Here is a 15,112-nt window from a genome sequence, read left to right as displayed (position 1 = left end):
AGGATTGATTTGGTAAAGTGGACCTTCGGTTGTGGAGCTTGAACGGGATGGATTTGGCTTTCAAGTCCTTTTTGTTGGACTTAATCGAATGGAGGAGGGATTGACCTATGTAGGTCTCGGGTTTGAGGACATTTGGTGGCTTGGCTTATGTCTATGTCATTTGGTGGTGGTCTTGGAGGATTGATCGTTTGAGGTAAAGTTTCGGGAGTAGAAACACGAGAGTTCCTTCGAATCTTCACTCGATCCAACCTCTCAAGTATAGTAGACACATCCGAGCTTAATTTTTCAAGACCTGCATTTGCCTTAGCCAATTCCAGGGAAATAGCATCAAGGTGGGCCAAAGTGGATTCCATTATGGCCAAGAAGTTACCTACAAAAATAGAAAAACACGTTAGTTGTACAAAAATAACCTCCCTCTCTCTTTTTATTTCTTGTCTCTCGGATCCCTCATACTCAATCTCACAAGTGTTGCAAGCTTGCTTGTACTCCGAGAGGTGAATTCAACATTTACAATGACTCCAAAGAGTAAGGAAAACACACAAGGACGTATTACAATAACTCAAAAGAATTAAAATACACAAAGAAAAGTTAACATGAAGAACGATTTCAAAACTAATTTACAATCTAGTAAATGGCCACTAACTTGTAAATTAGTATTGAAAGCAACAAACGAAACCAACAAAATAAAAAATTGAAACTAGAAGATAAAAATTTGAGCTTAAAATTTATCGTGTGAATAGTAATTGGTGTCGTGGCAGTCCACTAGTGGTTCTCAAATTATAATTTACAATTTGTACTTTGGTGGAAATTGTTCAATGGAGGGAAATACAAACTAGTCTTTAGAGCTCCTTTCTTAATTCAAATTTCAAGACTCAAAAGTCTTTTGACTAGACTTATACTTCTCCTTAAAACATGGACCCTTGTTTTATGAAAAGTGGTTGAGATGTGATGTAAAGTCCTTTGGTAATTTGGGGTCTTTCAAGATTTAGCAAGTTCTACACCTTGCCTTTCAACTTTTGAAGATCTAAGTTCACTTTAATATTAACAAGGTGAAGAACATGATGAAGAACTTCAAGAACATAATAACCACAAGAAGAACAACCAACAACAATCTCCAAGAACATCAACAATTCCGCAATAATAAGGCCAACTACAAAACCTCCCACAAACGGCCTAGTCTCTTTTTATTGTGTTTCAATTTTATTAAGAGAGGAAGGTTATGATGAACAACAAGAACACAACAACAACCTTTCAAGATCTACAACAACAACACCAATGTCCAAATACATCCATAATAACAAGAATAATACCATACGAACACAACAATGTTCAAAACAACAACTTTCAACAAGTTCAAGCTCAAGTTTAGATCTAGACTCAAAGTGTTAGTGAATAAGAAAAGTAACACTAGAAACAAGAACAAAAAAAAAAAACAACAAAAGAAATCCTAGACCTAGACTCCACAATCCGACCAAGACTACAACAACAAGAACAACAATTTCTTGGCCAAGAACAAAAATGGACAGATTGCACTTTTTTCTAGAATTTTCAGTTTTTCAATAATTTTTTTTATTTTCAAGTTTACAAGTCTAAGATTGATCTTGTGGGAACAATATCAAGTCATGCTTTGATACCAAATGATACAAGAAAAATAAGGAACACACGAAACACACCCCAAAACAGTCCACTAATCAAAGGGATTCTTGGACCGATTGGAGACCACACTCAAGTTCAACAATGACAACAAGAATAATGAGATGAAGGGTGTGCTTTAACACCAAAAAAACCATCCAAACTATGATTATCAACAACAATATGAAGACAAAATGAACAACATCAATGTTATAACAAGAACAACAAGTTACGGATTACAAGAACTAGAACAAACATTACAAGAATTACAATAAAAGAAAAGGGATAGATAGATAGACTACACAAAGGTATAATCTTAAGAACCCAAGAGCCTATTCCACTCTTGGACTCTTAACACCACACACAATGATTCACCTATCTCTTACGTGACATAAGATCGGATTCCACCTCTCTAGCATCTACGTTTCTAAGAAAAATACAATCACTAGTGATTCCACACTAGATCTTGCCGTAGTTTCGGCCAAGCCTCCTAAAGGAGAGAGGACTTGTCTTTATAAGTGTTTACAACTTCAATATTCAACAAAAATTGACTAAAAAAATCCTACAATGTTCCTTATGTAGTACATTACGTAATAGAAACTAAAATGACCAAGAGGCCCTTCAAAGAGTGGGCGCCCATCAAGTGAAAGTTATGGACTGATTTTGGTATATTTTGGGTCTCTTTTACACTTCAATTGCACACACCAAGGCTCGGATCCAACATGCACTCTCATAAGTCCATATCCGTAATTATTCTCATATCAATTAGGGACAATATAATAGAATAAAATTCATCGTCAAATTATCTTCATGTTGCTTAATCAGAAATGTTCTTTGATAATATATAATATTGTGTTTAACTTCTTCACATTCAACAGTGTACACTTTAAAGGTAATTAAGGATAACTATATTTCTATAGTTAGTAGTAGTAATAACTTGAAAAATAAGATAAATGATCTTCTATACAACAAATTAAATTAAAACACTGATAATTAAGTAGAAGTTCATTTATAATAGTGTCAGTGGATTTCTATTTAAGACAAATCCGAAATAATATTACAACAATCTTGTTCAATACTAAAATATTATGTGATCGTGTGCACATACATGTAGTTATAATTAGAAAGAAAAGGTACGAAGAAGGAGAAGGAAGAGTTGCTAAGAGGAGAAAGATTGGAGCCACAAATCAGCATCAATAAAAGAGGAGTTGAGGAAGGGGAGAGCTTGTGTGTCATTTAGTCTTTGCACATATGGTGCCCTCAGTGCCATATTGGATCCTGCTCCAGTGCAATTGTACTCCCCATAGAAGATTGTCCTGCATATAGTAATCATTCTGGTCAATTAAACTTCATTGTCATATATTTATATGATTTAAATTTTTAGATGAAATGATTATACGATGACTTAACTGGTCTCTTGAAGGATCGTTGAAGTCGTTCCAGCCTTCGGGAGCCACGATATCTGTCATGAAAGTGTTAGCAAAGACGACGGTAGAGTAGGGCCTCCATGCACGCCCCAACCAAATCCGACCAGTGCCTCCCAAAGTGCAATTCACGAATACAAAGCCACTATTTTCGTCTTTGGTAGCTCTTCCATGTGCTGTTACTGCACCATTTATCGATTTCACTCCTGCGGCTACTGGGCTTGCTATTGATATCAATTGGCAGTTCTGCATGCAGAGGTGGATCCAAGATTTTAAGCTTGCAGATTCTCAATAAAATAAATAATATACCAAAATAAGTTCAAAGTGGCCATTCCAAAGGGATTTGAACTCAGGTATAGCATATGAAACACTTCTTCAAGTTCCTTTTGAACCATAATCCAACTAAGAACTTTGTGGATGGTTCTTACTGTAATGTGGCCTTTATTTTTTTTTCTTTAGTTCACATTTGGTAAAAGCCTACCGAAGGCTTTTGGAAGATTATTTTTGAATTTGTCAAACAAAGTTGCTACCAAAGACTTTTGGAAGATTATTTGTTGGTCAAACAAAGTTGCTATCAAAGATTTTGTTGTAAATTTCTCTCATTCACATGGAAATGTTGAAATTTACATCTTCCATTAACATCATGGATGACATCAATAAGCCAATTTTTATCTCTATAAATTGGGACCCTCTTTCTCATTCATAACACACCATTTTGAGAAGAACACCAACATTTGAGAAGATTTAGTTGTGTTTGTTTTCTTCTTTGTAGAGAGTATTTGTGAGAGAGTTGTGTTGGGAAATATTTTGAGTGAACCTCTTCTTTGGAGTGATATTTGTGAGGTTATTCTCTTGGGTATTTGGGAAAGAAGAGTATTTAATTACTCTAATTTTGTACTCTTTTTTGTGTTTTTGTACTCTCTTTTGTTCCATTGTTGTTTAGTAAAGTTGATCCTCCTTTTGGTTGTGGACGTAGGTCAAGTTGACCGAACCACGTTAAATTTGTGCTTCCTTTATTTTCTCAACTTATCGTTATTATCGTCTTTGTTATTGTCTTTTGATTGATTACTTTGTTTAATTTTGCACTATCCAGAATTCACGATCCTAACACTCACTTATAATTTTTATATATTTAATATATGAGAGAAAGCTCAAATATGCCATTGAACTATCAGAAATGACTCATTTATGCCATCAGTTAAAAGTTTGGCTCATTCATGCTATTGCTGTTACAAAATCGGCTCATCCATGCCATTAATTTTTAACGGTGGCTTTCAAAAACAGCTTTGCCACGCGGCCTTTTATTAAAGATCCATGTCATTAATTAAAATAAGGAAAAAGGCTCAAATATGCCACTGAACTATCAGAAATGACTCATTTATGCCATCAGTTAAAAATTCAGCTCATTTATGCCATCGTCGTTATAAAATCAGCTCACCCATGTCATTACTTTTTAATGGTAGGTTTTCAAAAATAGTTTTGCCATGTGGCCTTTTATTAAAAGTCCGAGACATTAATTAAAATAAATCAATATTAATTTCAAAATATCTTAGACCTATTAAGAACAACCGATTTATTTAACATAACCCGACCCACACCCATTAAAGTATTTTTTTTCCTACAACAACAACTATTTTTCTAATCAGAAAAAATAGTGATTAATGTATATCTTTTGGCTATTTCTAGTTCATTCTAAATCATTATAAATGTTACGATTAACAGAAACCTCAAAAATTCTATTCTACAGTAATTGATTAGCTTAAATTCCAGTGACTCCAATATATACTCCGAAGTTGCAAGAAAATAAGCCAATGAACGATTAGGGCAAACAAGAAAAAGAAAGAGGCGTACTAATACAACTTCTCCATTCTCCCATCACGAATTAGGGGAGTATACATTATTAAAAAATTATTTCAGATAAATAATCCCGATACTAACTAATTTCAGATATTTTGAAATTAATATTGATTTCTTTTTAATTAATGGCGTGAACTTCTAATAAAAGACCACGTGACAAAGATATTTTTAAAAATCCATCATTAAAAAGTAATGGCATGAGTGGGTTGATTTTATAACGGTGATGACATAAATGAGCCGAACTTTAAATTGATTGAGCCATTTATGATAGTTCAATGGCATATTTGAACCTTTTTGCCTATTTTAATTAATGACGTGGACCTCTAATAAAAGGCCACGTTGCAAAGTTGTTTTTGAAAATCACCGTTAAAAAGTAATGGCATGAATGAGTTAGTTTTATAACGGCGATGGTGTGAATGAGCTCAACTTTTAACGGATGACATAAATAAGTCATTTCTGATAGTTCAATGATATATTTAAGCTTTTTGCCTTAATAGGTTTTTAATGTAATTACAAGGTATCCTAAAATGTTTGGACGTTCCCGGAAACCCCCTCCACCAATGCTAAATCTGCCCCGTCTACATGCACTAAAAACTAAATTCCTAAAGAAAACATATCTACTTTGAAGACATAAGTGATACTTTTTTTTGTACTCGTGACATGATTATGTGAAATTAAATTTATGTACCTCGTAAAGTGCTTTTCCATTGCCAAAAATAAAGTCGATGGAACCTTGAATGTAACAATCCTTGAAGTAATGACGACCCCTATCATCGTGTAGAGTATCCTGAGCTCCGAAAAATCCACAACCCCAGAAGGCAGCCTCATCTCCGGCTATCCTAATCGCCACTGCTTGTGCTCCTACCGCCCCTGGCATCGGCATTGGAGCTACATTCTGTATTTATTGAAAAACTTAAAAATATGTATGGGTGTGCGAGCATGAAAAAACATACCTATGTATAATTAATGATAGTCAAGTGAACTTCATTCGTCCAAAAATTATGATATGCAAATCAATTGTTGAATTTCGCGTACATATATCAATTAGAGACAGAAGGAAAGTATCTAAATGTAGTGGCAAAGGTTGTCATAAACTTAGTTCACAAGATTAGCGTGTACTTTAGAATTTAGTTATTTTTTTTTGAATCTCCTTGTTGTAATTCCTGACCTGTCATTGGATGCAAGTATTGCGGACAATGGAATCACAAGTAGTGAAATATATAGTTATGCTTTTTTTCTGCGTGAAAAATGAAAGAGAGAGAGAAGGATTGATCGTGCTATATTTATATACCATGAAACTTATATTCTTGGCAATGAAGTTGTTGGAGAAAACTTGGACAGAGCCACTGTAAAATGTGCCATTTGCAGAATTGGCTGTGTCATTCCATACGATAGCTGTGGTCGTATACCCTTGCCCTTGAAATGTGATGTTAGGTTTTGTTTTTGGAATAATTACTTTTTCACTGCATAATTTAATCAAATAAAACAAAAATCCGTTACATAATAAAACAAGAGTCGTTTTAGTTCAAGAAAATTATTTCAAAATAATGGTTATTAAGAAATTTAAGGTTAAAATTAGCAATGATTTTCAACTATACTATTAATAACATAGTATCTACGAAGAATAGATCAATATACTTTTATTAGGGTAAATTAGTAAAATATACTTTGTATTGAAAATGGGAAGGAAGGAGCAACAAATTAAGAGGTACTGCTTACAAATAAATGCCATTGTTTAACCATATTAAGCTTCTTTTGGTACTAAAATTCCCAACATAATCAACTGCAGCTTGCACTGTGGTGAAATTGCAACATCCATTACGATCAACACATAGAATTGACGTAGTATTAGGGTCTATAGTGGGGAAATTGGGTGAAAATTTGTCACAGGGTGATTGTTTTGCCTTATCTTCGTCAGTGTCATGACGATGATGACCATGATGGTGATGACGAGTAACAATACTGAACGATAAAGCTGTAGAGAAGCGATCAAGAATGCAGTTGAAGTACGTTTGGGGAGGATTCAAGATATGAGTTGATGCCAAAACAGCAATGATTGCTATGAAACTTGGAAAATATATGGCCTTGGGATTCATTTTTTTTTTTTCTGGCTAGAACAATAAACAAAGAAGGTGACAATAATACATATAAATAAGAGAAGGATAACATTGAAATATTGGAGTAGTGGATTATGGCTTTAAGAAAACTTTATGATAAAATAGAAAGAAATAAGAGTACTACTTGAATGAAGTACAAGAATGGTTGGCATGCCTTGCAAATTACCCTTTCCAATTTTGGGACAATTCCATACGCAATACCCTACCAAAACATCAAATGGATGATGGATTCTTATGTCTTGATTAGACGTGATCTTTTTATTTCCTGTGGTTCATATTATTTGATGTTTTTACGGTTTTATTTGACCTAAAATAAGTGATATTTCATATAATCAACAACAACAACAACAACAAACCCAGTGTATTCCCACTTAGTGGGGTCTGGGGGGGGTAAGATGTACGCAGTCCATACCTCTACCTCTGATGAAGTAGAAAGGCTGTTTCCGAAAGACCCCCGGCTCAGGCACAAGATATCACACAAACACATAGTAAAGCACAGAAGCAGATGACAATAATATAAATAAGGCACCCATACGGACTATAAAACAGAGGAAAGCAGAGGAAAGCACACAGATTCGTAATAAGCATGGAACACTGAATACGGAATCATAACAGGAATAAAAAAAAATAAAAAACCCCCACCGAGTAATTCCCTACACTAGCGACCCAATCTGGCCCTACTCTTCTGCCGTAATTCGCCTCTTCCAGACCTTCCTATCTAGGGTCATGTCCTCGGTGAGCTGTAACTGTTCCATGTCCCGCCTAATCACCTCACCCCAGTACTTCTTCGGCCTACCCCTACCCCGCCTAAAACCATCCAACGCTAGCCTCTCACACCTACGGACCGGGGCATCCATGCCCCTCCTCTTCACGTGTCCGAACCATCTCAATCGTGCTTCCCGCATCTTACACTCCACTGAAGTCACACCAACCTTCTCCCGGATAGTCTCATTCCGAACTCTATCCCTCCGAGTCAGTCCACACATCCAGCGCAACATCCGCATTTCTGCCACCTTCATTTTTTGGATGTGGGAGTTCTTAACTGGCCAACACTCCGCTCCATACAGCAAGGCCGGACGGACTACCACCCTATAGAATTTGCCTTTAAGCTTGGGCGGCACCTTCTTATCACACAGCACCCCCGACGCGAGTTTCCACTTCATCCAACCCGCCCCAATACGGTGCGAGACATCCTCGTCAATCTCACCGTTACTCTGGATCACGGACCCGAGATACTTGAACTTGTCCCTCTTACATACCTCCTGTGCTTCCAGCTTCACTACTACCTCATTCTCTCGCCTCACGTCATTAAACTTACATTCCACATACTCTGTCTTGCTTCTGCTCACCCTGAACCCTTTAGACTCAAGAGTTTGCCTCCACATCTCTAATTTGTCATTTATACCCCCTCGAGTCTCATCAATCAGAACTACATCGTCCGCAAAGAGCATACACCACGGCACCTCCCCTTGAATACGCCGCGTCAATACATCCATTACTAATGCAAACAAAAAGGGACTAAGAGTAGATCCCTGATGCAATCCTGTCCGGACAGTGAAATGCTCTGAGTCTCCTCCCGCCGTCCTCACCTGGGTTTTCGCTCCCTCATACATATCCTTAATTACTCTGATATATGCCTGCGGTACTCCCCTCACCTCCAAGCATCTCCACAGCACCTCCCTGGGGACTTTATCGTAAGCCTTTTCCAGGTCGATAAACACCATGTGTAGATCCTTCTTCCTTTCCCTATACTGCTCCACCAACCTCCGTACCAGGTGGATTGCCTCCGTCGTCGAGCGGCCGGGCATAAATTCGAACTGGTTTTCCGAGATGGACACTATCCGTCTCAGCCTCACCTCGACCACTCTCTCCCAGATCTTCATAGAGTGACTCAATAACTTAATCCCCCTATAGTTATTGCAACTCTGAATGTCCCCCTTATTCTTATAGAGAGGGATCATGGTACTCCACCTCCACGCCTCGGGCATCTTTGCCGTCCTGAAAATTTCATTAAACAATCCAGTCAACCACCTTACCCCAGCCTCTCCAACGAACTTCCAAAACTCCACCGGTATCTCATCCGGCCCCGTCGCCCTACCCCTACGCATCCTGCGGACTGCCTGTCTAACCTCTTCTACCTTAAAACGTCTACAATAGCTAAAATCCCGACACTCCTCTGAGTGCTCCAGTTCCCCTAACACAATAGCTCTGTCCCCCTCGTCATTCAAGAGCCTATGAAAGTACAACTGCCATCTCTTCTTTATGTGGCCGTCCTCCACCAACACTCTACCGTCTTCCCCCTTAATGCACCTCACCTGATCGAGGTCACGACCCTTCCTCTCCCTAGCCTTAGCGAGTCTAAACAACTTTTTCTCCCCTCCTTTCCCCTGTAACCCTGCATACAAGCTCTCAAAAGCGGCCGTCTTAGCTGCCGTGACCGCTGACTTCGCCTCCTTCCTCGCTAGCTTGTACTCTTTCCTGTTTACCCGCTTCTCTTCTTCTGAAAAAGTCTATCAATTACAATTTCCTATGAATACATTGAATAGATATTTCAACACCTTTAGTTTGTGCGCTGTCACTTCGAGTGACCATTGCAATTTTGGTTAATATCTCTTTGTATATAAAAGGGTCCTTAATTTAGAGTGTTGTAAACTTGAACATCACTTATTATTCCTTTATTGCATGTCTGTTTGTTATAAATGACATGTTGGGTAACACCAACATCCTGTCTATGGCAAGACCCACAAGCTAAGGGGGCTAGGGTGGCCAAGGTCGGAATCATGATCAAATATGACAGCTTGCTTGGTGGGCTCGGTTAACAAATAAAGTTGTGCTCTTGCTATTAGTTATAACTTTTGGCATGATAGTTAATGATTATATTGATCCTAACATGACATAAAACGACAAAATTTGTACCTGTTAGAGTACGTGCCCTACTGACTAGTGACTTTAACGTAAGAGTTGCCTATGGATGGAACTGGTTGCCTGACGTGTTCTAAGGAAGCAGTAAAACAGGAGGTAAAGAACACAATGATTTTTATGTGGAAAACACCGACTTAAAAAGGTGTAAAAAATCACGACCTGTACCTCTACAGGATTTAACCCCAACTTTACTAAATAACTCTGAGCCTCAACAACGACTGATTACAAAACTCTTGTAACCAACAACTAGGAATTATAAATTCTAATTCCTATACCTCAATAACTAGGAATCATGAACTCTAATTCCTATAACTCAACAACTAGGAATCATAAACTCTAATTCCTATAATTCAACAATCACCCTTGACTGTTGAACCCACTTCGCGTTATCCCAAACTTGAAGTTAACTCAACTCAGTATTATTCCTAAACAATCAATCTAGGAAAGCAATAAATTACAACTCAATAAGAACAATACATTTAAACTGACTCATGAAATGTAAAGTTCTGTCCTGTGAAACAGGTTCATCAATCTGTTCCTTTGTACTGGCAGCACTTGAATCTTCAGTCAGAATTCTCTCAATTATGAAATTTCTCAATTTGCTCGTGTTTAGCCTTTTCTCTCTCTGTAAGTGCGCAAGTTATTCTTAATAATACATCTTCTATTTAAGTACAGCTCTCCAAAGAGTCATTCTTTATTTCAAACTCCTGCTTTAATCAAAACTCTCATTGCATAGAATTCTACTTCAAGTGAGACTCCTTCTTCAATTCCAACTCTTGTCTCCTTAGTGTTGTAGTCAAACTCCAACTCTTTAAATCAGCACATGTTTATTTCCTTGAGTTTATTTGAATTAGCCACCCATTTGGTTCTTCCTTGATTTTTGTACGTTTGTCTTTAATCATCAATGATTTTGCTACAAGTTTCATCTACATGAGACTGTGTGTCTGTGAACCAGCTTGACTGATATGTTTCATATCACTTTGCATTTTGTCAATCATCAAAACTACATTATACCCAACAAATTTCTCCCTTTTTGATGATGACAAACCTCTTGTATTTGTGTATTCAAACATCTTCACTTGTAGGCACTAAAGTATAAAACACTAGAATGAAACAAGTTAGTCAAGGGGTTATAAACATTGCACCCCTCTTATCTTTCCCCTTTTGGCATCATCAAAAAACCATTTTTAATGCAATAATATACTAGCCAAAGTGATTTTTATGCTATTCATGCCACTGGGGCTATCACCAAAATAATCAGACAAAGAATTTAGCCAACATAGTATGTATTAAAGAGAGAAAAAATATGATTTAATTTAGCAAAGATAACCATTTCATTTATCTGACAGAGCATATTCTACATTAAACCTAAGCTAGTACTGAACAAAGCAAAACAATTGAGCATTAATCCAAAAAGAATATGGTATAAAAGTGGGACATGGCTAAGGATACAAATAGTGAGGAGTTGATAAGAAAGATGGAACAAGTGATATCAACTGTGTCAATTAATGAATGACTTCAACATTTTCATTCCTCCATCAATCAAGGTAAAGCTTCAAAGTCATGATCCTAGCTTTAAGGACCTCTTATTCCACTTCATGATTGTCTTGTATAACTTCTAGTTCAGATTTTTTTAGCTAATCATTTCTTTATTATCAATTTTTTTTCAAATGAGTGTTAGCCCTCCTTATTAAAACAGGTATAACAGCATGATTCATTTGCTCAAGAACATCCATTATTGTTTTATAAGTCAAACCTGAACTAGGACTGAGACATCCAGAAAAAAATAGCCAATTAAAAACTAAAAGGGAGAGCATGTCCCTTTTCATTCTCTAGAAACATATGCTGCATGTGATTGATGATCAAGTTTGGCAAATTCATGATACAAAAACTGATATTTTGGTTGAAAGAGAAGAAGGAATTTCTGGTATAAATTAACATATTTGTGCACAATTATTTGGAAAGAGAAAGAAAATTTGGTCAATCAATTCGTCAACATCATAGGACAAGGGGAAGATGAAGTGTAAGGAATGAAATAGGTGTACTCAACTATTTCAACTTAGACATCTTTGCTTATGTCAGTGTAGAGCATACCTGATAAAAGAACTTTGTGGTCACAATTGCTTGCTTGTATCTATTTTATGCACAATCTAATACAAAATTAGGTTAGAAGAGTCAAAAATCTGGAATTGGGACACACAACTAAATGTGCAAGAATGAATTGAATAATATTTAAGCTAATAAGATTTAAAAGAAAAATGGTTATTCTAGTCAATCATTGAGGGAATTTCATGCAATTTTAATCATCCCCAAATCTAACTTATTCTTTTTAAAATGCTTTCGAGTATCTTTGGTGCTTCTCCATTCATTTAAGTAACCTACATCGTCAATATTTTTATAGCCCTCAAGAGTAAAACTACTTTTATTTGAATACCATAGTCTCAAGATATTGATTCCCATGAGATATCTCAAGAATCTTGTGACAACACCAATTCTTATGAATTACCAATAAAATTATCATCAGCTTGTGTTGGTGTTATTGATGCATCAATATCTTGATTTGTTGTTCCCCCTGTCAATATGCCCTCAGTCTGTACAACAGTTGAACCAGGTGGTACAATATATTCCTGTGCATGCTCATCAGTTTCACTGTCATCCTCTTTTTTTTGCCATATCCAAAAGATCCATTCTCCCTTTAAATATGGTGAGTGAAAGAAACTTTATTTTCTTGCAGTCTTATACCTTGAGCAAACTTTATCCATGTATAAATTTTTCTTGCCTCCTTTCACTCTCACCTGCAAAACCAATTAAGGATTAACTTTAGGTACCCAGACAAGCTTGGGTCCTTTCTTATGAGTAAATAGATAAATCAGATTTCTTTTAGCCCATGCAGGCAATAGGTTACGTGATCTGTTTCTCTGACCAGGTTTAGTTATCCTTTTCTTGGTTTGAGATAGTTTATTTGTTAGATTTAGACTGCTGGATCTGCTTTTGGCAGCAATAGGACATTCAGTGGTTGGGTGTCCTAGTTTTTCACAAATATAACATAAATATTTATAGAAAATAGTTTCTTTGTGAAAACCTATGTCAACCCTCTCATTTTGAGTTCTACTACTTAGATGATTAACAATTCTAGATGACTAGGTCCATCAGTTAGCTCTTCCAAGATCAAGTTTTATCCTTGAGTTTTCTTGAGTTAGCTTTCTAACCTTTTCTCTTTGATAAAACAATTCATCTTTTCTTTATTTAAGTTCAGACTCAATTCTTTGATGATTTTCACTCATGGATCCTTTTTCTTTTTCAGTAATTGACAACTGTAAGATTTCTGATTTTAGATCTAGGTTTGATGAACCAAGTTGACTGACCTGTTCATTTAGGGTGCAATTTTCTGTATCAGTGACATTCTTGCAAGTCTCAAGATCAATGTAATCAAACTTTAGACATACAAAAGCATTGAATAACTGATCTCTTTCAAATGCGAGCTCGTAAAAATCATCAATCAATGCGTTTATCAAGGGAATTAGTCTTTTCTTAGAAAAAAGATGCAATTTATCTCTAAGATCAAGTAGACTTACCTCATATTTTATTTCCTTTTCTTCCATGTCCGAGTCACCTATAGCCATAAGTGCACTTTCATCAACTCCATCATTATCAAATTCTTCTAAGCTTGATCCTCATAAAGCCATCATAACAAATGATTCCTTCCTTTAGGAGTAAGATTTCTCTTTTAGCTTCAACTCTTTTTCAGCTCTTACATTTTTTTGCTCAATTTCCCACAATGGACAATCCCTGATCATATGATCTATATCTTTATACTTGAAACAATCAGCTTGAGACTTATTGTAACGCCCCAAAAATGGGTCCTAAAGCGTCACACGGTGCTTAAGGCTACAAGTAGCCCTAAGCTAACCCATTGAGCCTGCTACTTTACATAATAACTTTCTTAGAGATGAAATAGGCAAATCACGGGCACTGTTATATCAAATCATAATAAATACTATGAAAATACTTCATCTAAACAACCTTAATACTGGAAATCTAGGCATACTAACAATTTGACAACTAGTCTGACAAAGCCTCTACTACTCAAGAACTAGAGAGCCATTGGGCAGGTCCCTAACTGACTCATACTCAACTGAAAAGAAATGAACAACTACTAGATAAACTGAATATCTGAATATAACCAGTCCTCAAACCATGAGGACTCACCACTGTGGAGATGTAGATAAAGGCACTCGGGGATCACTGACGAGGCTGGGACGGAGCACCTGAACCTACATTATGAGATAACGTAGCACACAGATGTATATGTGGATCAGTACTTTGGGAATGTACTGAGCATGTGGGGGTGTATGTAAATAAATAATCAGTATCACAGGTCTTAATAGAAAACATGCATGCTATAATAAATGACTCACATAGTCATTTCACTTTATTCTGGATTTGTATTCTTTCTTTGTTCTCAACTTGTAAATTAGACGAAATATTAAAATATCAACTTTCAATACATAAGCTATAATCTCATGAAAGCAAGAAACTTCTTGGGAAATTAATAATCATGACACTTGAAAACTTTAGGAATCATAGGGTCATAGCCTTCAAAATCAATATACCTTCAAACTTACACTGTTAGCTTAAGGATAGTAAAACTTCTTTAAAACTCAAGAACTTGATACTTTTGGAACTTTAATACTTGAGACTCTAGAAAACTTAAGAGACTTTGGGACACTTGGAACTCGGGATTATATAACTTTGGGAGTTTCTTCTAACCGACATAAACCATGTGATCTACATGGAGTCCAACATCTTGCCCACATTGGGAAGAGTTGTTCTATCCTTGCCATCGGAGTAGAACCTTTAACTTTTAGTGATCATTAGCTTAACTCACTTGGGGTAAATAAGAAACCTATGGGGGCATGTAGTTCTGGGGCATGATACCTCGGAATCAAGCCCAACTCGGTGCTAAATACCACTCCTTTACTTAGCTTAGAACTTTAAGAAAATCCACCTTAAACAATTCAACAATATGTAATGGGAGCCAATATGCTTCCCCTTTATCTCAAATCAAACAAATAATGTGGATTTCTTTCTTAGCTTAGGATCAAAACTCAATTCTTTTCTTGAAATCTTGATAGACTTTTCATCAAAGTTTTAAAATCT

The 15,112-nt window shown here is 36.3% G+C and overlaps 1 protein-coding gene across 1 annotated transcript; it reads right to left on the bottom strand.

Annotated features, from left to right (window-relative positions):
* Window positions 1–2,609: 2,609 nt before the first annotated feature.
* Window positions 2,610–7,113, bottom strand: LOC107849749 (probable pectinesterase 8). The gene is made up of 5 exons (XM_016694310.2): window positions 6,633–7,113; window positions 6,205–6,376; window positions 5,602–5,808; window positions 3,043–3,302; window positions 2,610–2,948 (listed from the first exon to the last, which is right to left on the bottom strand). Exons 1-5 carry the CDS (start codon window positions 7,007–7,009, stop codon window positions 2,792–2,794), a joined length of 1,173 nt encoding a protein of 390 aa, XP_016549796.2. The 5' UTR covers window positions 7,010–7,113; the 3' UTR covers window positions 2,610–2,791.
* Window positions 7,114–15,112: the final 7,999 nt, after the last annotated feature.

The sequence above is a fragment of the Capsicum annuum genome, chromosome 12 (genome assembly GCF_002878395.1).
Source record: "Capsicum annuum cultivar UCD-10X-F1 chromosome 12, UCD10Xv1.1, whole genome shotgun sequence".
Classification (NCBI taxonomy): domain Eukaryota; kingdom Viridiplantae; phylum Streptophyta; class Magnoliopsida; order Solanales; family Solanaceae; genus Capsicum; species Capsicum annuum.
Note: the sequence above shows the minus strand (reverse complement) of the source record. Positions and strands in the feature narration are given on the sequence as shown.